Raw genomic sequence first — 21,429 nt, forward strand, 5'->3', positions numbered from 1 at the left:
TTTCTATTTTTGGGTATTTACGCAGTCTCCCGATATTATCGGCGTCAAAAAGGGGTTGTTTGTGACAGCTATCTCGTGGCAGGGTAGGTAGATACAACAATTTCTCACCGACAACTGTATTTTTCATGAAAAAACAATAAAATCGCCAAAAATTCGCCGATATTAGGAAGAGAAACGAAAGAAGTGAGTTTCGATGTCGCAATTCCGGCGACACCAGTATTATTGGCGATATTATCGATTTCTCGCCGATAATATGAGCACTGGTTCTATTTATTTTAACATTTTTTTATTTTTATTTTTATTTTTTTAAATAATTGAACTTTGTAAACCCATTGAACATTACTCAGAAAATCGCTTACCTTAGCTGCACTCACATATTCTCCTTTTCAGGGGCTGGTGTAATGTGTAAGTATGGTGTTTATGTTGTGTGGCACTCGTATCACTACCTACGTAATATAATTTACTGAAGACATAGCTTTGGATGGAGTATGGTTCTTAAACAAAACGTGGTTCGACATACAACTGAAATGGATCAATGACTTAGAGAATACCACAATCTTTTTTAAATATGAATAGTATAAAAAATGCTTATCTATTGTTCTTTTTAGGCTTTCTCTATGTAAATCAGTGATATTTCTGCCCATTAACAACAGGATCCAAGGCACTCTCTTAAATACAATTGATTCCTTGTGATTAAATTGCATTAATATGCTATTATAGAAAGGCAATGATTATTGGACTTTTTTTTTTGTGGGTTTACAGCATGAATGTGGAAGCATGGTGTATGATGATTCCATTTGGCTTCACCGCAGCCATAAGGTGCGCAAGGACTTTTTAAAAATGTTTTTTTTTTTTTTTTGCCATTTACTATGATTGTATTTGGTTCTATCTGCTAACTCATGGTTGTTATGAAGAAACGTAGAAATGAAGCTTATTATTTTCTGAAGCATCTGCTTAATCTTTTTTCCTTCATGATGATTGGCAATGTTATAGTAAATTTCATCCACTATTTAAATAAAGACTTCCATCAAATCCTTTGATTATGAGAAATAGGGAGCGTAACTCATCCGTCATTGCTGTTGAGTATTTCTTTACCTTTGAATTGTTGGAGGAAAGAAAAGCTGTTGTAACATCTTTACAGCTGCTGTGGCTGGTTGTGAGAGTTGGATATCAAATTGTACCCTGCTACATGTGCCAACATGGCATGTGCCTATGATGTCTATGCTGTTCATCAGTTGGGACCTTCTGTATATGTGCTGTTGAAAACTTGTCCAGCCTAGTCACTTGTGGGCTGTATTGTGTGCATCAAATGTTGACAGCTGGTCACTTCTTTTTAACTGCACATTTTTTCGTACGCAGGTGACCCACCTTATGGTTGGACTGCCTGATTTTGCATCATGGCAAATACACAGTTGAGCCCGCCTGATGAATGGCCCAGATCTCACATTAACATGTGATGAGACTTGAGAGTAGAGTTTGACATGCTACTCTCATGAGTAGCAGCCACATTTATCTAATTTTTTTCCCCATCTTTATAAATATGTTGCATGATGTAACTGGTAAGATATCTATGATTTTATAGTTTAGGGTACTATTTAAATATTCTGTTCTGTAACATTTCAAATAGAGATTTGGAGTTGTTTGCCTCTAGTCATTGGGTATTTTTCTGCTTGGAGTAACTTTGATGGGTCCTTCGCTCCAATTAAGGCATTTATTGTACTTTTTCTGAAAGATCAAAATATGTAGCAAGTTCTGATTGTACAAATGTCGTGCCGAATGTAGATAATGGGACGTGCTGAATTCTCTTGTCTGCAAAACGCCAACTAAAATGAGGAGTGATAATGGGTTGGACTCATTGTCATCCTGTTCTTATTATGAGTGGTGGAAGTACTCTTCAGGCAAATTGAAGGCTGATAAAATGGATTAGCAAGTAATATGTTAGTTAACAGAACACTTTGGCACATGCCTTGCCTTACCAGTCGTGCATTCAGCAGAGATGAGCAATGGTGATGTCAAGTTAGAGAAATGAACTGTTGCTCGGCAGAGCCATTCAATCGGCATGGTGCAGATAGAGTGCATTGATGGGACAGAAAATGGTCAGGTACTTCTGAGATTAACTTGGAAAGAGGATCAAGTCCATGATGAGAGAAGACCTTGCCCTCGCCAATGGTTCATGTGACCTTGGACCTTGTGCATGGATATGAGATCTGACAGTACTATCTGAGCGTAGCCATTAATATGAGCAGACTGTGGCACAATAGTGTTAACTACTTGCCAAAGGTTCGGCGTCCTGACAGGCGGGGTATAGACTCATTTTTTTGTTATTTTATTTTATTTTTATTGTGAAAGATGGCTATGGACACATCGTTGGGGACCCCTTGGAACACAAGGTATCCCGTATCGGTATCGGTTGGCGTAACGGTGTCCTCCAAAACCGATACGGATACGGGGGCGTAACGGTGATACGGGGGCGTAACGGCCCGTAACGGCGCAAAATTTTTTTTTTGCCAAAAAAATATGAAAAAATATGGATTAAATCCAGAATATTCTAAGCATTCCAAATATGCATTCATTTATAATTTGGAACATGTTTATGGTGGTGTAACGGTCCACTCTTTGGTGAGAAGTTGTATCGGACTGTCTGATGAATTTATGAACCAGATAACCTGAATTTGATCATATATTTAATTTTCTAACTATCTACTATCAATGATAGATATATTAGAATGAATGTAAAATGAAAATATCTTACATCAGGTGTTTGCAATTATTTTTGAGGAATTTCTCGAACATACCTGTGGTCCTGTGCAGTGTGGTGCACCATGCACGTGACTGTGATAGTGTAATTCCTGTCTATGACCTGTCATCCATCCTCAAGTCAAGAATATTAAAAAAAATAATTAGTAGTGTCTGATATACTCCCCTGCAACTTGATTAAGGATTACTTGATTGGTTGTCAGGGGAGCTATTTTAAATACAAGTTCGGCAGTGTCAAGTGTGTGCATGGCTTCTTGTAATAATACTGTTGTGAGCTGTCTGCTGCAACAAATACTTACCTTAACACAAATATATACTCACAAGTCACAATCACAAGTCACCACCAAAATGAAAATCTGCTTTTTTGTGGTTGCTCGACCTCCACATCATCGTCATCGTCACCATCAGGCTGAGGCTGTCCGATAGGTGTAGGTGCTACATATCCATAATATCCAGTGCCAGAAGGAAATACTAGATCAACGAAACTAGAGGATGACTGATCCTGACTAGGCAACGACTCTGACCCGGAATAAGGATATCTACCAGTGCCCGTCGAATAGCCATACTGGTGCCCATACTCAGGCTGTTGAGAATCTTGAGATTGAGAGTGTGTCTGTGATGAGTAACTTGGATTTAGATCTAGATATCTATAATCATATGGATATGAATCGGGAGGACAACTCCAACATGAATGTGATGGAACAGGCTCAGTATAACCATCATAATTCAATTCACCATAAGAATATCCATCATAATAACCAAGACCATGAGCTTGCTGATGTTCCGAACCTCTCGGACCCGGTGCACCACTAGATGTACCCACCTCCTGCTGGCTGTATCGTGACTCGGTACACTCATAAGTCCGACCTCGTGTACCACCTCGTCGCTGTTCATCGACATCATGATCTGTAGACGGCTGTATAGGGCACTGACCAACACCAGAAGTGCCAGCACCAGGGGCAGGGGGGTCATCGTCTTCATCCGACACGGTCACGCTACCACTGCTCGTACTCTTTTATTGATCTTGAGCCATACCCGTACTTGGCATAAACGCTGCCCCTCTTACTGGGTCCAACACATCTGCACGACTCTCTTGTTGCGCTCTACGTATTTCTAGGTCATCAATTTCCAATTCTTCACTATTTTCTTTAATTTGTTTTTCCCTTGTTTCCAACCAAGGTAGAAGTGGGTCATCCTCATCATAAATATTATCCAAGTTTATTGGATAGTAGTCTCCATCATCGACAGCTGCAATGATCCTATGATGTCGGCACATTCTTAGTTTTATATTGTAGTGCATGAAGATAAGTCTATCTAATGTTCTAGTCTGCAATCTATTCCTATTCTTTGAATGAATAAGCGCAAAATAATTCCATTCCTTTGGCAGCTAGATGAAGATGTTGTCAGGCTTAAAACTTTTAATGCAATTTTTTAGAGAGCCTTTGTACTCTCTCCGAAATAAATCCATCATTTGGCCAGTTGCAACGTAAATACTGCATGCTGTGCAAGAGCATCTCCAAAGCTAACAAGGCGATTTTCAAATGTATCTAATTCATTCAACGCCTTTATTTACACATCTAAGTCAGGCTCTAATCTCTTTATCACATTTTTTAGCCCGACACGAACTCCATCATCCTCAACAAATGATTGGACATATCTATACCTAGGATTTAGATAATAACCTACTGCATGAAGATCAGGATGGAGTTGTCTTGTCCATCTCTTGTCGATCATCTTCCAATAAGACTCCCAACTTCTACAATCACGTTGAATTGCCAACTTTGCCTTATCCATGACATCGTATAGGAAGCCCATGGTAGGTGCTTCATCGGTTTCAACAAGACGGAGTACCCTCATTAGTTGCTCCATCACTTTTAGGATCGACTTGACCTTTTTCCAATATTTGTTGTCCCGTATGGTGTTCACAACTTCGACCGGTATTCCTGATGTCTTCTTCCCATGTTTTGTGTTGAGCCATTCTCGGGAAGCGAACATCTCACTCAACTCTTCTCTATGCTGGAATAAACTCTCTAATGCTATAAAGTTTGTTGCGAATCTAGTCGCCGCAGGCCTCAACAATTCTCGTCCTTTCGTAAACTTTCTCATTATTGCAACTACTTGATTATGGTTGTAAATAAACGTCGTCACTTCCCTTGCCCTTTCAACCATTTCCTTAACATTCTTCTTCTTCCCAATATCTTCCAATATAAGATCAATACAATGGGCAGCACATGGTGACCAAAAAAGATGTTTTCTCTTATCCATCAACATATGTCCTGCAAGCTTATATGTTGCTTCATTATCTGTCACAATCTGCACTATATTCTCCTCTCCAATCTCGTCCACAACTTTATCCATTAGTTCATTAATATAAGTAGAATTTTTGGTTGCCTCTGAGGCATCAATTGACTTGTGGTATATAGTTCCTAAGTGGCAGTATACCATGAAGTTGATCATGCTGCGTCTGGTTGGGCCAGTCCAACCATCACACATGATTGTGCATCCTCTGGCTTGCCATACAGGTTTAAAGGTAGCCACGTATGCTTTCACATCCGCATACTCTGCATCTGTCCATTTCCCCCTAATCTCCTTAGCCGTGGGAGCTTTTATTCCTTCACCTGCTTCTGCTGCTGCATCAATTACCACCTGCCAATATGGAGAATTGGCTGCGTTAGGAGGTATGTTGGCATGTATAAATAACTTTGCTGCTGCTCTACCTAATTTCTCAACGGAAGTTCTACTCCACATTTGTTTTATCTTCTTTTGTTTAGTTGATTCTTTCCTAAATAGGATTGGATCAATAGAGGGTCTTCTAGGCTCATTTACTTCTTCATCCAAACGTATAGGGGCATCATGTGAAGATGTCTGTCGTCGGCTCCCAAACATACGTCGTAACCCACCAAACCTACCCCCCCCACTCCCACCCCCACCCCCACCTGCAGAAGCAGTTGCACTTCCAGTTGCACTCCCACTCCCACTCCCACTCCCCCCCCCTGTATCACGCACTGACCCATGCGTGCCAAACATGCGGCGACGTTCTTCCTCTTCACGAGCTAGACGCAAGCTCTCTCTCCTAGCTATAGTAAGTTCTCGATCTGAATCTTCGTCAGAATCAATAATATCTTCATCACGAATGCCCATATATTCAGGACCAAACACTTCCTGTCGAGCTGCATCCAAAATATCATCTTTCTTTTGTACAACAGCACGTTTACCCTTCGACTCATCTAGACTAGCTTGCATTAAAAGCATTATCTCTTTCGGTACTCTACTACATGGCGCAACTTGACCCTTTCGATGTGCCAAATGTTGTTTGAGACGGGTAATTCCACCAGTCACTAGTCTATCACAATACTTGCACTTCATTTGGTGCCTAGTACCACCAACCCTCTCACAATGTTGCCATCCAATATCATCACTTACTTGTTGTTGGCCAGATCCAGACATTTCTTTAGGCTTAGGTAGACACTAGATAATTAGATTTGAGTATGAGTGTATCTGTGTATGACCTATGTTAATAAAGATGATTTTATATTCTAACTAAACCCTAAGAAGCTCCAAGGCAAAACCTGTCCAATATAAGCAAATAAAAACATAAAGTCACTAATTCGAAAATAGAAAAAAATTATAAAATGACACCCCAAATCTGTAAAATGCACATTAACATATTCTACCATGATTAACACATCATATGGCATGATTAAAACAGTAATACAACCATTAAAAATTGATTTTTCGAATTTTAAAAAAAAGGGGCAAAATTCATGCGTAAATAGAAAAAAATATTTAAAAAATATAAAATGGGACCCCAAATCTGTAAAATGCACATTAACATGTTCTACTATGATTAACACATCATATGGAGTGATTAAAACAGCAAAACAATCATTAAAAATTGATTTTTCGAATTTTAAAAAAAGGGGCAAAATTCATGCGTAAATAGAAAAAAATATTAAAAAATATAAAATGGGACCCCAAATCTGTAAAATGCACATTAACATGTTCTACTATGATTAACACATCATATGGAGTGATTAAAACAGCAAAACAATCATTAAAAATTGATTTTTCGAATTTTAAAAAAAAGGGGCAAAATTCATGCGTAAATAGAAAAAAATATTTAAAAAATATAAAATGGGACCCCAAATCTGTAAAATGCACATTAACATGTTCTACTATGATTAACACATCATATGGAGTGATTAAAACAGCAAAACAATCATTAAAAATTGATTTTTCGAATTTTTAAAAAAAGGGGCAAAATTCATGCGTAAATAGAAAAAAATATTTAAAAAATATAAAATGGGACCCCAAATCTGTAAAATGCACATTAACATGTTCTACTATGATTAACACATCATATGGAGTGATTAAAACAGCAAAACAATAATTAAAAATTGATTTTTTGAATTTTAAAAAAAAGGGGCAAAATTCATGCGTAAATAGAAAAAAATATTAAAAAAATATTAAATGGCACCCCAAATCTGTAAAATGGATATTAACATGTTCTACTATGATTAACACATCATATGAGATAATTAAAACAGCAAAACATATTAAAAAAAGTATAAATACCTATTTTTGATAAATTTATGAAAAATGGCCCACCAAGCTTTGATTCAACAAAATCCGCCAATATAATGTGTTTTTTACTCAAATATCCAGCCAAGGTTGGTCGAAATTAGCAGTAGAAGGAGTGAGAAGGAGTTTGGAAGCAAGAAGTTTCGAAAAAACATCAAAAACGGACCTTAAAATGCAAAAAAAAATGGCCGTTTTTCGACCGTTACGGGGCTGACCGTTACGGGTGACCGTTACGCCCGTATCGGCCGTTACGCCCGTATCGGGCCCGTATCGGCCGATACGGGTACAAAAATTAGTATCGGCCGATACGGCCCCGAATCGGGTAACGGTGCGTACCGTTACCGTTACGTATCGGCCGATACACATCGTTGGGGACCCCTTGGAACACAAAGATAGTTAATCACTTCTTCGCCCATAGATAGAAGGTGTGTTAGCCATGCAAAGGAGGAGGTGAAAAGGAGAATTGGTCTCTTTCTTCCTACCTAGGAACCAGTGCCTAGAATATTGATAGTGGTGCAAGGTTCTGTCCTTGCAGCTGTTGTGTATGGTCCATCCTCATATGTCAGCCACCCACCTTTAGATGGGTGGAGCACATGAGTCACGTGTCTTATGTTTTTCGCATGTGTGTGTCTCTATATATGTGTATCTAATGCAGGGATATTTTCACACCGAGCTCGAGTGGGGTAGCCCATGGGATGCGGGGACATACTCGGGGTGGGCGGCCCATGTGAGGCGGGTGGCTCGTGTGAGGCGGGCCCCACCTGTGTGAGGTGGGGGGCTCGTGTGAGGCAGTACCTATGTGATTTGGGGCCCACGAGGGGGGTTCGGCCTAGGTCTTAACTCATGAGATGTGGGGCCTGAGCTATGAGATAAAGGGATTGATTCACCATGCTCTAACAGTTCGAGCTTTTAGTGCAAGTGGTTAATTGTCCTGCATCAAATCGGTATCAGAGCGGGAGGTCTCGTGTTTGAGACTCCTCACCGGGGGTGATTAATGTAGGGGTAGTTTCACACCAGGCTCGAGTGGGGTAGCCTATGGTTGCATAAGAAGGGTGATAGAGGTGTAGAGAGGTGTGGGTGAAAAAAGCCCTAAAGATATTTGTTTTAACTCTTGCATCAAGAGAGACTCAAGAAGGGGGTTTGGTACACATGAGAAGAAGATCATCAAGCTAGGTTTGAGAGAACGTTTATAATCCCCAAATATTACATTGTGGATTCTTCTTTGATGGCCCTGTGGTTTTTCCTTCTTGAATTGAGGAGGTTTTCCATGTAAAATCAGTGTGCATATCTCTCTCTCTATCCTCTAATTTTCTTTCCATATTACACTTATTGTTATGCTTGTTATGGTTTCGTGGGTTGGTTTACACAAACAATGCACCCTATATGTTTGTGGAAATTCTTAAGTGATTTAGATAGAGGGAAAGGGTTCTGCATATTCCCAACAGCAGCCTCTCGAATGGCTTGGGCAGCTAAAGCAGTAGAGTTACATTGTCTGTATGTCAAAACCTTACTTGTTGGCATGGCGTTTGCAATAATAAAAAGCGTATCTCTCACCTTTATATTTTATTATATAACATCGTGTATTCCACCTAGGCGATATGAAACCCCAAGGTGGGATATGAAATTCTTTGTATCATAAAAGATATTATATGATATCGTAAATATTGTAAAATATCGTGAGATATCACAGCCAATCCCTTTTATAAAATTCTCGATGTTGACAACATTGGTCGATATTGACGGATATCGCATAGAAATGTGAGAAGTCCAAGGCTTTCTTCATAAAATTTGAAAAAACCCATTCTAAATCTCTCTCCCTCTCTCTCTTTTATTTATTTAAATTCCTCTCCACTTCTTACTAGATCAATTGTGGATTTCAACCAGTCTGCTTGAATCCCTTCGAAGAAAAATATAAATTTCGACCTGGAATCAAGATCCTAGCCAATTTGGGGCTGTTTTCGATCCGGTGAGCATTTTCAAGTTTCGATCAATTTATTTTTTTGCTGCAAAATCATGTGAAATCAGTGTCAAATGGGTTAAAAATCCATGATTCTTCATGTTATGCATGAAAAATCATGGATTCGGGGTTCTGATTTTGAGATTTGGGGGAGATGGGCCGATTTTCGGAAAATTGGAAAAAAGGTTAAAATTTTCTCAATTTCTCTCAAATCAGTTGCAATATTATTGTCCAAATAAGAAATCAAACATGTATGTAACCTAATTCATTTATTCTCAGTAATTTGGGATTTTTTCAGAAAAAATAATTTTGATTAAAAATATTTAAAAAATAATTTCTTTTTTCAAAATTTCACTTCAATCAATGGTCAATTGGACCTCATTTCAGAGAATTGAAGAGCGTTTGATGAAACCATCATCACATACACTCTAATTTTGGGATTTGGGGAAGATTGACGGATTTGCCGAAAATTGGGGAGATTTTTCCAAAATTTCCTAAATTGATTGCAATCTTGGTGTCCAAACATGAAATCAAACATGTATGTAACTTGATCTAGTGAATCTTGGTAATTTGGAGATTTTTCTAAAAAAGTTAATTTTTTAATAAATTTTTTTCTTTCAAAATTCCACTTCGTTCAGTGATCAATTGGCCCCCATTTTAGAGTATTATTATTATTATTTTTTTTTCATAATTCCACGTTGAATATATGTGGAACTCTATGTGGGACTGAGCGACAGCCATGCACGTTGTTCACAAGTATATTTCTAGTTTTTTTCTTCTTCTTTTAAATGCATTGCTTATACATGTTGTCTTGCACTTGTAAATTATATGAATTGACTTTGAATATACTTGCATTAGTTCAGTTAGACACCAAATAGATTAGAACCCTATACAAAGGAAACCTATTATGTCCATTTGTTTTTTCTGATGTTTTGATTTCTAAGTGTGTACTGATGTCTTTTTTAACAATCCCTAAAATTTCATTGAAAATTTCGACCAATTTCCTAATGTTTCCCCTGTTTCCCAATAACAGCGATACATCAACCAATATATATCATGCGATAACCGATATATATCCTTATCCCAAGGGTGCAATGCATTTCACGATAACGATACGGAAAACATTGCTGTAGACAATGTTAAAACTGATCTTTTCCCCATTTCTGATTAGTTTTGATTTTTCTAATAGTTCAAAGATACATATAAATTCCAGGGAACGGTACCAAATCAACTGAATTTTGGAATGGGATGTTAGAATATGGTAAATTTGATCACATTTTTTTTAAAAAATTATTAATAATATCTTTTCCCACACACACACACACACACACACTCACACACACACATATATATATACTTTTTAATATTTGCACACTTCTATAAAAGAAATAGAAAAAGAAAAAAAAAAACAAATTTGGTGATCTACTTTTACCATTTGATTTGATCCCATTCTTACAATGTTACGGTCCAATTTAATTTTAAGAACATCATGTCCAGTTAATATAAGTTTGTTCATTTCTAACTACTCAATTAGCTACATTTCTCTTTCACTTTTTTGTTTGCTAGTGTGAGGGTCTCAAATGAGCTGGGAGCTGGGCGGGCAAGAGCAGCAAAGTTTTCAGTGGTGATTGTGGTGATGATGTCGGTGATCATTCAAAGTATAATTGTGCTCGTGTTAATGATAACAAGGAAGGATTTCCCAGTCATCTTTACAGAAAATAAGTTGGTCATGGAAGAAGTTAGTAAACTCACACTCTTTCTATCAGCTACAATCATTCTCAGCAGCATACAACCAGTTCTATCAGGTTGGCCTATGAAATTTTGAATCATTCTGGAAAAAAAGTACTAAGAATTACATGAATCTTTATCATACAGAAAAACATCCGTTATTATTTTCAGGGAGATACTCAACTTTCAATACACCAATTTAAACAATTGGGTTGGACATGTGTCAGACTATTAGACATAGCTATTAGAAGAAAACCTCAATCTATATATTTTTTCCTTGTTGGTCGTTATTGTTTATAAGCTATTTATACAGTTGGAGTGCATCATAGAAACCTAGACATACTTCTTCAATATCTTATACTCGTATCTGTAGCATTTTCTTATAAATGTAAGGATGTTCTAGCATATCGGAATTTCCAGGTTTGCCATTCGACACTTGCATATGTTTTGTGTCGATATGAAATGAACTCACATCTGTGTATACCTTACACAGATTTGAACTTAGATTTGTATCGAGAGAGGTGGTGGGTCCTGGTTGAGGATGTCGGCAGCGGGTGGCAGCGAATCAGCCGGCTGGCAATTTATCCTGTGTGATGGGTTTGGGCAGATCTGGGTCAAGGTGTGAGATGGGTTTGGGTGGAGATGGGTTTGGAACTTAAAAGTGTGACCTGTTAACCCATAAGTTAGTACTGTGATGAAGCGGATGTTGCTCACCCGACACGATCATACGAGGTCACAATTCACCCAACACGATCATCCGTACTAAACAAGAACCGGGGATCGGATGTGGGCAAAATTACTGCCAATGGCTGAGATGTTCAGTTGACTCGCTCCCCTTCTGTGGGAGTCCGGACCCCTATGAGTGAGCAGAGAGGGGAGGAAATGGGTTTGGGTCTCGGTGATGGCCCGACAATAGAGTAGGTGCGGGATGTAAACCGAGAGGAGTTGAAAGATTTTCTGTATTTGAGACAACCCAAAGGGGTTGAATATATAGAGATTACAGTCATCTATATAAGGAAAATAATAAACTCAGAATCCTCTATGCAAGGTATACTAGCTATACAAGGTATACAAGATATACAAGGCATGTGAGCCTGTTTAACATCCCCCCTCATACTAATGCTGGTCATCGACAAGTAATAGTTGGCCAACTAGAAATGAGTGACGTGCAGAAGTGAGGGACTTGGTGAGAATGTCAGCAATTTGATCATGGGATGCAACATGTGGAAGAGAAATGAGCTGAAACAAATTGACTGATGACTTGGACAGCGTAGGCAATATCAGGGCGAGTCATAGTTAAGTAAACCAGACTTCCAACCAAACGACAGTATAAATCGGGCTGTGCAAGGAGATCACCATCGTTACGACCATATTGAACGTTAAGTTTTAAGGGAGTCTGAACTGTCTTCTGATTCGTTAATGATGCCAAGGCGAGAAAATCCTTGGTATATTTACGCTGGCTGACCAAGATCCCACGTTTAGAACGTGAAATTTCAAGCCCAAGAAAGTATGCTAAATGGCCGAGGTCTTTCATCTTGAAGGATGATTGCAGAACATCCTTTAAAGCCGAGATGCTAGTAGTATCGCTACCAGTCAAAAGTAGGTCATCAACATAGACAAGAACAATAAAAATTTCGTGAGCAGTGGTGCGCAAAAATAAGGATGGGTCATGACTACTTTGAGTAAAGCCAGCACCTGTAACAATATCGTGAAAGCGTTGGAAGCATGCCCGAGGTGCCTGTTTGAGGCTATACAGGGCTTTCTTTAGGCAACATACCTTATTGTTAGGGATTAAAGAGCCAGGAGGAGGTTTCAAATATACTGTTTCTTGGAGGTCTCCATGAAGAAAAGCATTTTTCACATCCATCTGAGCAAGTGGCCAAGAGCAAACGGAAGATATGACAAGAAGAGTAAGAATAGTTTTCACCTTGGCCACGGGAGCGAATGTCTCATCATAATCAATTTCGTATTCCTGTTTGTATCCCTGAGCGACAAGTCGAGCCTTGTATTGATCCAATGATCTATCAGACTTGAGCTTGACAGAATAAATCCATTCGCTACCAATTAGTTGTTAGTCAGCGGGTCGAGTGACAATGTCCCATGTATGATTATCATCCAATGACGCAAGTTCTTCTGCTATAGCCTTCTTCCAACAATCATGAGTGGCTTCCTGAGTATAGGAAGTAGGAATAGAGACAATATCTAGAGTCGCATTTATGGCAGACATAGAACATATCAAGCGATCAGACGCTCAATGTACACGAGCAGAACGATGTATCGAGGTAGGTTCAGGATCTGCAACAGGTACAGTAGGTTCGGGTTGAGTAATAGGTGGTGGAGATGTACGCGGTCGACGCGAGTAAACCTGCAACGGACGAGGGAGAGTACTCGAAGCAAAAGGAATATCAGGAAAGATGGTTAGACCAGGAGATTTTGGGGCATGGGGAGGAGGAAGAGATGAATGAAAGACAATATGTTAAAAAAAAACAATATGTCGTGAAACCCGAACACGACGAGAAACTGGATCATAACATCGAAAATCTTTCTGAGTTTCTCCAAATTCCAAATACATACATTTGATCGATTTTGAAGAGAGTTTGTTATGCTCACGTGAAGCCAGGTGAACATAACAGACACAACCAAAAACACGAAATGTGAAATATGCAAGAGGTAAGCCGTTGAGAACAAAGTATGGAGATTTACTGTTCAGAGCGTTGGTTGGCATCCGGTTAGTCAAGTAGACTGAATGTAACATTGCTTCTGCCCAGAAAGAACGAGGAACATCTATAGCTGTCATCAGGATGTTGGCAGTTTCAACAATATGATGATTTTTTCGTTCAGCCACCCCATTCTGTTGTGGAGTATCAGAACAGGTGGTTTGATGAGTAATCCCATGACCCTGAAGAAATGTACGAAAATCTGTTGAGGGATACTCCCCCCTTAAGTCAGAGCGGAGAGTTTGAATTGGAACCCAAAATTGAGTCTCCACCATAGAGTGAAATATCTTGAATTTTTCAAAACCTGTGACTTCGAGTGCAGAAAGTAAATCTAGGTGTAACGTGTGAAATCATCAATGAATATAATATAGTATTGTAACCCAGAGAGAGACATAATTGGTGAAGGACCCCAGATATCTGTATGTACTAATTCAAACATAGAAGATGATTTTGTAGTATTTAGAGGAAAAAGAATACACTTACTTTTTGAAAGACAACAAGATGAACAAGAATAATCTAAATCTTTTTTATTAAGAGAAACGTTCCCTAACATGCTAGAAGAAAATGACTGAATTAACCGATCGAAATGTGGATGACCCAGGCGAAAGTGTCACAGTTTCCACAATTTATTTGCCGAACAAATATTTGATGAAGATGGAGAGAAGAAACAACGAGCCGGAGTGACAGATGAATCAAAGTCCAGCATGTACAGACGACCATGCCGCCTACCCATCCCAAGTACCTTTCCTGTTGCCAGATCCTGCACAAAACAACAGTTGGGAAGAAATATGATTAAACAGTTATTGGATGTGAGTTGACCAACTGAAATTAAATTGGAGGAGAGGTTAGGGACATGAAACACATCACGAAGGGTGAACTGGCGATGGATAGAGGGAGTGAAAGTCAATGATCCAATGGACTGAATGGGTAGTCTAGTGTCATCCGCAGTAGAAATAGCCTGATTTCCGGTGTAGGGATGAATGTCACGAAGATGGGATACATCACTAGTCATATGTTTGGAAGCACTCGAATCAAAAAACCATTTAAAAGATGGGGATATACCTGATATACGAGCCGCAGAAAGGGCCTGAACGATTTGCTGGAGCATTGCAGGAGTCAAAGGTGATGGAAGACCTTCAGCAGAAACAATTGATGCAGTATCACTAACAGACGACTTGGAAGAAATAGTGGCAGCAATAGCAGAAAGAACACGATCACGACTACGAACACGACCACCACGTCTACGGCCGAAAGAAGATGCATAGGCACGTGTACGGCAATCCTGAATATCATGACCAGTCCGTCAACAATAAGCGCACCATTCTTTGCATTGAGCGACGACATGACCCACCTTGTTGTAGTCGTGACAAGTCAAAGGAGTGGAACCACGTGTTGGTGTAGTGGTGGACACAACAAGCACCACATCAGATGATCCCGGAGTTGAGAAAGGAAGAGAGAGAACTTTCAGTCGTTGTTCTTCAGCTAATAAATCATTAATAACCGAATTTAATGAAGGAGTATGACTACGGTTTAAGAGAGCAGCTCGACAATGCTCAAATTCCGGACGCAGCTTCATAAGAAATTGTCGAACTTGCGCACTCTCGTGCATAGTTTGGAATATTTTAAAGTCATGAGGAAATGTTGGATCCATCATAGCAATCTCTATCCAAATTATGACAAATTTGGAGTAAAATGATTGAATACTGTCGTCACCCTGAGTAAGGTTAATGAGATCCTGTTTCAGGCAGTATAATCGGGCCGCATTACTTTGTTGATAAATTGTCTGGAGATGCTCCCACATCGCCTTAGCAGTGCGATGAGGTGTGAGGCCAACAACAATGGACCGATCGACCGAATCGAGAATCCAGGTGATAATCTGTCCATTGTTCATTTCCCAATTAGCTAATTTGTCAGCATCTGTGAAAGTTGGGATAGTAACAGATCCATCAATTAGTCCCCACAAACCACGACCCTTGAGGAAGTTCTGAAAATAGATAGCCCATAGAGAATAGTTGGTACCATCAAAACTACAACGTGGGGCCTCTGTACGTGATGAGTCCTTGTCCATTGATCCGAAGTAATGTAAAGCACGCAAAGAGTTGCAAAAGAAGAAGGTTTTAGATGTACCGTACAGCAGGAGATACCCAAGGGATTGCAGTTTCTGGATCTGGCGGAATAGCAACAACAACAGGGGCAATAGGGGCGTTGGATCTGGAAAGTCTAGATCTGGAGCAACAGCAACAGGGGCGCTGGATCTGGAACGAAGTTCGACAACAACAACAGATCGGAGAGCAGAGGGGCGTGCAATAGGGGTAGTCGGACGGGGAGGGACGGCACTGTAGGGGTGGTCGGATGACGTAGTGATGGTCGGACGACGCAGTAGGGGTGACCGGACGACGCAGGGGCGGTCGGACGAGCAGGAATAGTGGCTGGACGCAGCAGGGATGGGGGCCGGACGCTGCAGAGATGATGACCGGACGCAAGGATGGTCGGATTTGACAGGTAGTGTCGGTTTTGGATTAGTGATGCTCTGATACCATGTAAACCGAGAGGAGCTGAAAGATTTTCTATATATGAGACAACTCAAAGGGGTTGAATATATAGAGATTACAGTCATCTATACAAGGAAAATAATAAACTCAGAATCCTCTATACAAGGTGTACTAGCTATACAAGGTGTACAAGATATACAAGACATGTGAGCCTGTCTAACACGGGACAGAGAGGACGCCACTGTGAAGATGATTCCGATCAGGTGTCGGAGATTTAGAGGCTGTAGGGCAGCGGGATTACAGGGATGCGATGGGGTTGGCAACAGGATGGGGTTTTAATTGAAGATGAGTTTGGTGATCAGCAATAGGCAAAAAAGGGCCGAGATGGGTTGGATGGGTTGGGGGGGAGATCGACGTTCCTTGCTAACTATTGACCCCGATCCTGATCTCTTTTTATTTGTTGGGTATTACCAAACCTAGCCTAGCCTTCGTCAATCACACAAAAGCAGAGCACCCAACTATGGCTCCTTAGTGGTTAGGTTAGTCAATCCGGCCCGAGATGTGTTCATTGAAGTCATTTTGAAGCAAGCACTTCGTCTATGTAAAGTCAAGCCGTTGCGCTATAGCTTTAGCAATAGTTTTTCAGCTGGGCGTGCTAGCGCCAAACCTAGGTTAGGGGGTCGCCAAACCGAAGTTTGCTGGGTGATTCAGTCTACTCTACGAATCTACTCGTAGCGGTAAGCTCAGGTCTTTGATGCTCGTTAGTCAGCTAAGCCCACCTATGGTGCTTTGATAGAGAGAACTGGTTAGTCAAGGAAAGGGATTAGTGCAAGCGACTAACTAATGATGGGTGGGTTGGTGCTAGGTTTGCGGGATGGGGATGGGGATGGGGTTGGAATGAGTTCTGCAGTTTCACAGTTTGCAGCAGCAGGATGAAGAATATGCAGAAAGGATCTGCCAGAGGTGATTTGCCGGACATGTTTCATGATGGGTTGGCAGATGGGTGTTGTGGTTTCATGGAAGCAATGGGGTTGCGACAATGATGATGAGCCAGATGGACAGGGTTGAACAACAACAATGGATGGATTCGGGCTGCAGGCAGTAGTAGTGTCCTGTTGTGGCGATGACAAAGAAATTAGAAGCCTTGGATCGGGGGGCTTGCCTGGATGGAGATGATGATGATGTCGAAAAGATCTGGAGATTGTGGTTAGAATGGGCTCAATGATCAATGACCCAGATGGTCCGTTTGGATACCATGATAACTTCAGAGAATTTGAAGAATTCTTGAATTGTTTTCTGTCAATTATAGTACCCCAATCAACAGCTTCTTATACAGATATATCATCATATACAATGAGGATAATAAATATGACATCTATCTATTATTACCCTATACATGGAAAGAATTTAAATACATTATCTCTACAGCTATTAGAGAGGACACTCAAGCTACAAAGAGTCAATCTAAAATTGGCCAGGGAGGTTACCCTCAGTGTAATATCAAATGGTACAAGAAGGTCAAGTACGTAATTGGTTTGAGGATCTAGATGCCGTCATCAGAACAGAATACAAGATTCGTTTTATTTATTTATTTATTTTTAAAGTGAGGAATTTTATTAAGAAGCCTGCCAGAAAGACTGAGTGGGAAAAGAATACAAAAAAGAATAAAAGATCCAACACTCCCCAAAACTGGACACAGCTCCCGCAAAGAGAACCACTACAAGGCAGACCATTCTGTCCACAAGGCTCTCGTTCTGACCAGCACTACTTTAAGGGACCGAGACTGATCACAAGGCTCTTGTTTCGAACAGCACTACTTGAAGGGACCAAGACTGATCGCAAGGCTCTTGTTCCGAACAGCACTACTTGAAGGGACCGAGAAAATACAAAATTCATAACAACCTGAATTCCGCAACCTGTCTGTTAAATTGTTTTTAATGCAAACCTCTTAGTAAGTTCATTGAATGAAAACATAATGGAACTTGCTAGCATGTCTTATGCAAGATTTAGATGGTTTGAAGCTTCAATTAAAAATCTCCTAGCTTGCAAGTTTCATCTGAACTTTCCACTTATGTGTGAATTTGCAGGGGTGGCCATTGGAGCTGGTTGGCAAACAACTGTCGCTTATATAAATATTGGGTGTTATTACATTGTGGGATTGCCTACTGCTTTTCTTTTGGGATTCAAATTCAATTTCGGGTTGGAGGTAAGTTGGAATGACTGCTTATCTTTCTTAGCAATCACATAGATATTGGAAAATTGATTTGGATAATTAGGGGTTTTCCTGTAATTTTGTAGTAAGTGGTATTATAGTTGTCATTTATGGTAAGGCTTGATTCTCTGTTACAATTCTGTATTTCTGTATGTGAAATTTTATTTATTTGTCTTTGGTATTAAGGGAATTTGGAGTGGAATGATTACTGGGATTGCTCTACAGACCCTCATCCTTATAGTAATCACGTGGCGTACTGACTGGCAGAAAGAGGCAAGTGTATATTGCAACACATTTCTATATGCTTTGTTAGTCGTCTTTCTTCTTAATGATTTAATTTTCCTTAAGCTTTACTGTATCAGCATAGCTAGACGTTAATGAAATTGACTTGAGGAAATGCATTCCCATGCGGCAGGTAGAATTATCCAAAGAAAGGCTTTTAGTTTGGGGAAGTTCTTCTAATGTCCCTGCAATTGGAAGTGGTTAGGTTTCTTTCACTTTGCAGCTATTTATATGTATATACGCATGTATGCATGTTTGTATGTATGTATATTAACTTAGCATAGTGTGCAATGTGCTGATGGATCCATCCAACTCTGCACAGCCATTAAACAATTGAAAATTCATGGGATGACGAAGGCTGCCTAAAGTCCTTGTTTGAGCTCTGTACCTTTGTTATTGTGGCCACACTTGCAATGTTGAGGAAGTCAGGGATCTGCTCCCAGCTTACATTTGGAAAGAAGAAATACATACGCATGTGTGTGTATGCATGTGTGTATGTAGATGAAAAATCCTGTCATCCTCCTATGTTTAGATATGTGCATGTGTGTGTGTGTGTGTGTGACTCTTTGCATTTTCTTCTGCATATGGGTGGGTGTGCATGCCTGCTTCTAACTTTAATTGTCTTTAATGAATGGCAGAACTAGGCGAGCAGCAATAGGACCTCTGAACCTCTATCGGGAGGGCAATAACTGACTCTAATTCAGGTGAGCAGGGTCATGGGTCCAATCTTCTTACCCATCGGGAAAAAAGCACAAAGAAAAAGGAAAAATAAAAAGAGAAAAAAATCCACACATTTTATCATGGTTAAGATTAGATTCATGCATTTTGTAGGTGGGCACATGGCACTTTTGCATGCACATGGGTGTTCATGTGTTTCAAACTTCTCAAGTTGACTGGAATGGATGGCAGTAGGCGTAGAGTGAAAACCTTTAAGCTTCCGTGGGAGTGAGGGGATCATCTCTCACTAGACTCACCATTTCATGAGTTGGCATGGGTTTGTTCTGAAATGCACTATGAGTTAACCAATGGCGGTGGCTATTGTTAGTTCTAGCTACAGCTGAGGCAAGGATGTTGTCATCATGGAGAGAGCATTCAAGCTAAACTTGATAAGGAGAATTACAAAATATCTTGTTCGGTTGATTGCTATAGAGTTATAGGTGATAAATGTTGTTGTTGTTCTTGTTGATTTTATGTTGTGAGCAATCTCCCAATTTCTTCATTTCAAGTAACATGCGTGTTTATGTAGAAATAAACCCTGAGAAATGGTTTTAGAGTATCCCTCGCATATTTTTGCCTAAAAACAAATGCTTTTGCTTGATTGAAAGAGTCTGGATTTGTGAACAGGCTTAGGCCCTATTAGGAATACGCCTAAAAATGAGTTCCATCTCATTTTAGTCAACAATATTCTGTATTAGATACATAAGAGTTCATGTTAGAAGTAATTATATATTAGATATCTATAATTACTGTTGACTAAAATGAGATGAACTAATTTTTAGGTGTCTACTGAACATGTTGGTTGATTACGATGGACCCAAGATTATGATGGACGCAAAATAATCTGAGGTCGAACTATCGACCCAAGATTACGAATCAGGTTGATTTTCGGGCTGGACCGAATGAGAGAGCTAGTTCGAACCTTTTTTTTTTTCTAGTTTGGGTGATTATTTCCAAATTTAAGTTTGCATTTGGATGAAATGTCTTGAGAATATGAAATTCTAATCATTGGTTACTCTCCCACTTTCCTTGGCTGCTTGCCATTCAGTTTTTGCTCTCCATTTGTAAGGGTAGAGATCTGATGGATATGATTGTCTAGTTGTTGTACCCTAATTATGGCAAATTTTGAGAAAGCCAATGGGAGAGTTACATGTGGCATTGTATGATAAATAGGAAGTGGATAAAAAGATCTTCAAAGATTTGGAGCACTATTTGTGGGTGTACAGCAGGCCTAAGTTTAATTTTTTATGTTTGACAGAATATTATGGTCGTTGTGCAAGAAGCGTGGTCGAGCTGTTTACAACTGAGGGCAATCGAAACAAAACCTTAGTCAGCAAAAGTGAAGCAAGTGTCTGAGAGGCATTTGGAAGAGGAATGGTCTCAAAAGAAGCATCTCAACGGACAAAAATGACCAACATACCCAGTCCAACATAACAAACAAACTTATCTTATCTTTTTATTTTTATTTTTATTTTGTATTTTTAATCATAGCTTTTCCTAGGAATAAAAGTAATTAAGAAGCGGTAATTTTTAGTTGTAATTCAAGTCTACGCTCATGTGCTAGATTTGTTTTTTATCCAGTATCGAGCAGTTCTTTCAAGAGACGCGTTCTTATAATGCTAGTGACTAATTGTGAGTTTTTTTTTTTTGTTTGATCTGCACTGATATTCTGAAAGTTTTTTTTTTTTTTTTTTTTTTTAAGTGGAAGGCACAAAGTAACCCATCTTCGGATGAAGAATCCTATCCTTTTGATTATTTTATAATCGTTATAAACTTCTGCAAATGGTTGATTAAGTGACTCATCTTTTCAAAATCTGATCATATATGTTCATATTGGAGGTAGGTATCGGCTTATTTCGGCGGTTGGGGTTAAAGTTGATCACTTCGGATTGAGCCGCTGTATCGATTCTGGCACGCCTGCATAATTAAAAACATTAAAAACAGACCGAGCAGTCAACACTAGTTGGTGCATTTTTTTGAACCGTG

General features: G+C 39.5%; 1 protein-coding gene across 2 annotated transcripts in view; it reads left to right on the forward strand.

Annotated features, from left to right (window-relative positions):
• The window catches only part of LOC131218807 (protein DETOXIFICATION 33-like), a 35,469-nt gene extending 14,491 nt beyond the window's left edge, over positions 1-20,978 (forward strand). The window contains exons 4-10 of one of the 2 annotated variants that reach the window (XM_058213638.1): positions 763-819; positions 10,862-11,100; positions 18,320-18,438; positions 18,631-18,721; positions 18,864-18,926; positions 19,365-19,430; positions 20,702-20,978. In XM_058213638.1, the coding sequence (XP_058069621.1) occupies positions 763-819; positions 10,862-11,100; positions 18,320-18,438; positions 18,631-18,721; positions 18,864-18,926; positions 19,365-19,384 (589 nt within the window). In that variant the 3' untranslated portion in view covers positions 19,385-19,430; positions 20,702-20,978. Of the gene's footprint in view, positions 1-762; positions 820-10,861; positions 11,101-18,319; positions 18,439-18,630; positions 18,722-18,863; positions 18,927-19,364; positions 19,431-19,557; positions 20,051-20,701 lie in introns of those variants that run through there. The other variant, XM_058213628.1, reaches the window with a different exon arrangement.
• The last annotated feature ends 451 nt before the right edge of the window (positions 20,979-21,429 follow it).

This window comes from Magnolia sinica, chromosome 1 (assembly GCF_029962835.1).
Source record: "Magnolia sinica isolate HGM2019 chromosome 1, MsV1, whole genome shotgun sequence".
Classification (NCBI taxonomy): Eukaryota; Viridiplantae; Streptophyta; class Magnoliopsida; order Magnoliales; family Magnoliaceae; genus Magnolia; species Magnolia sinica.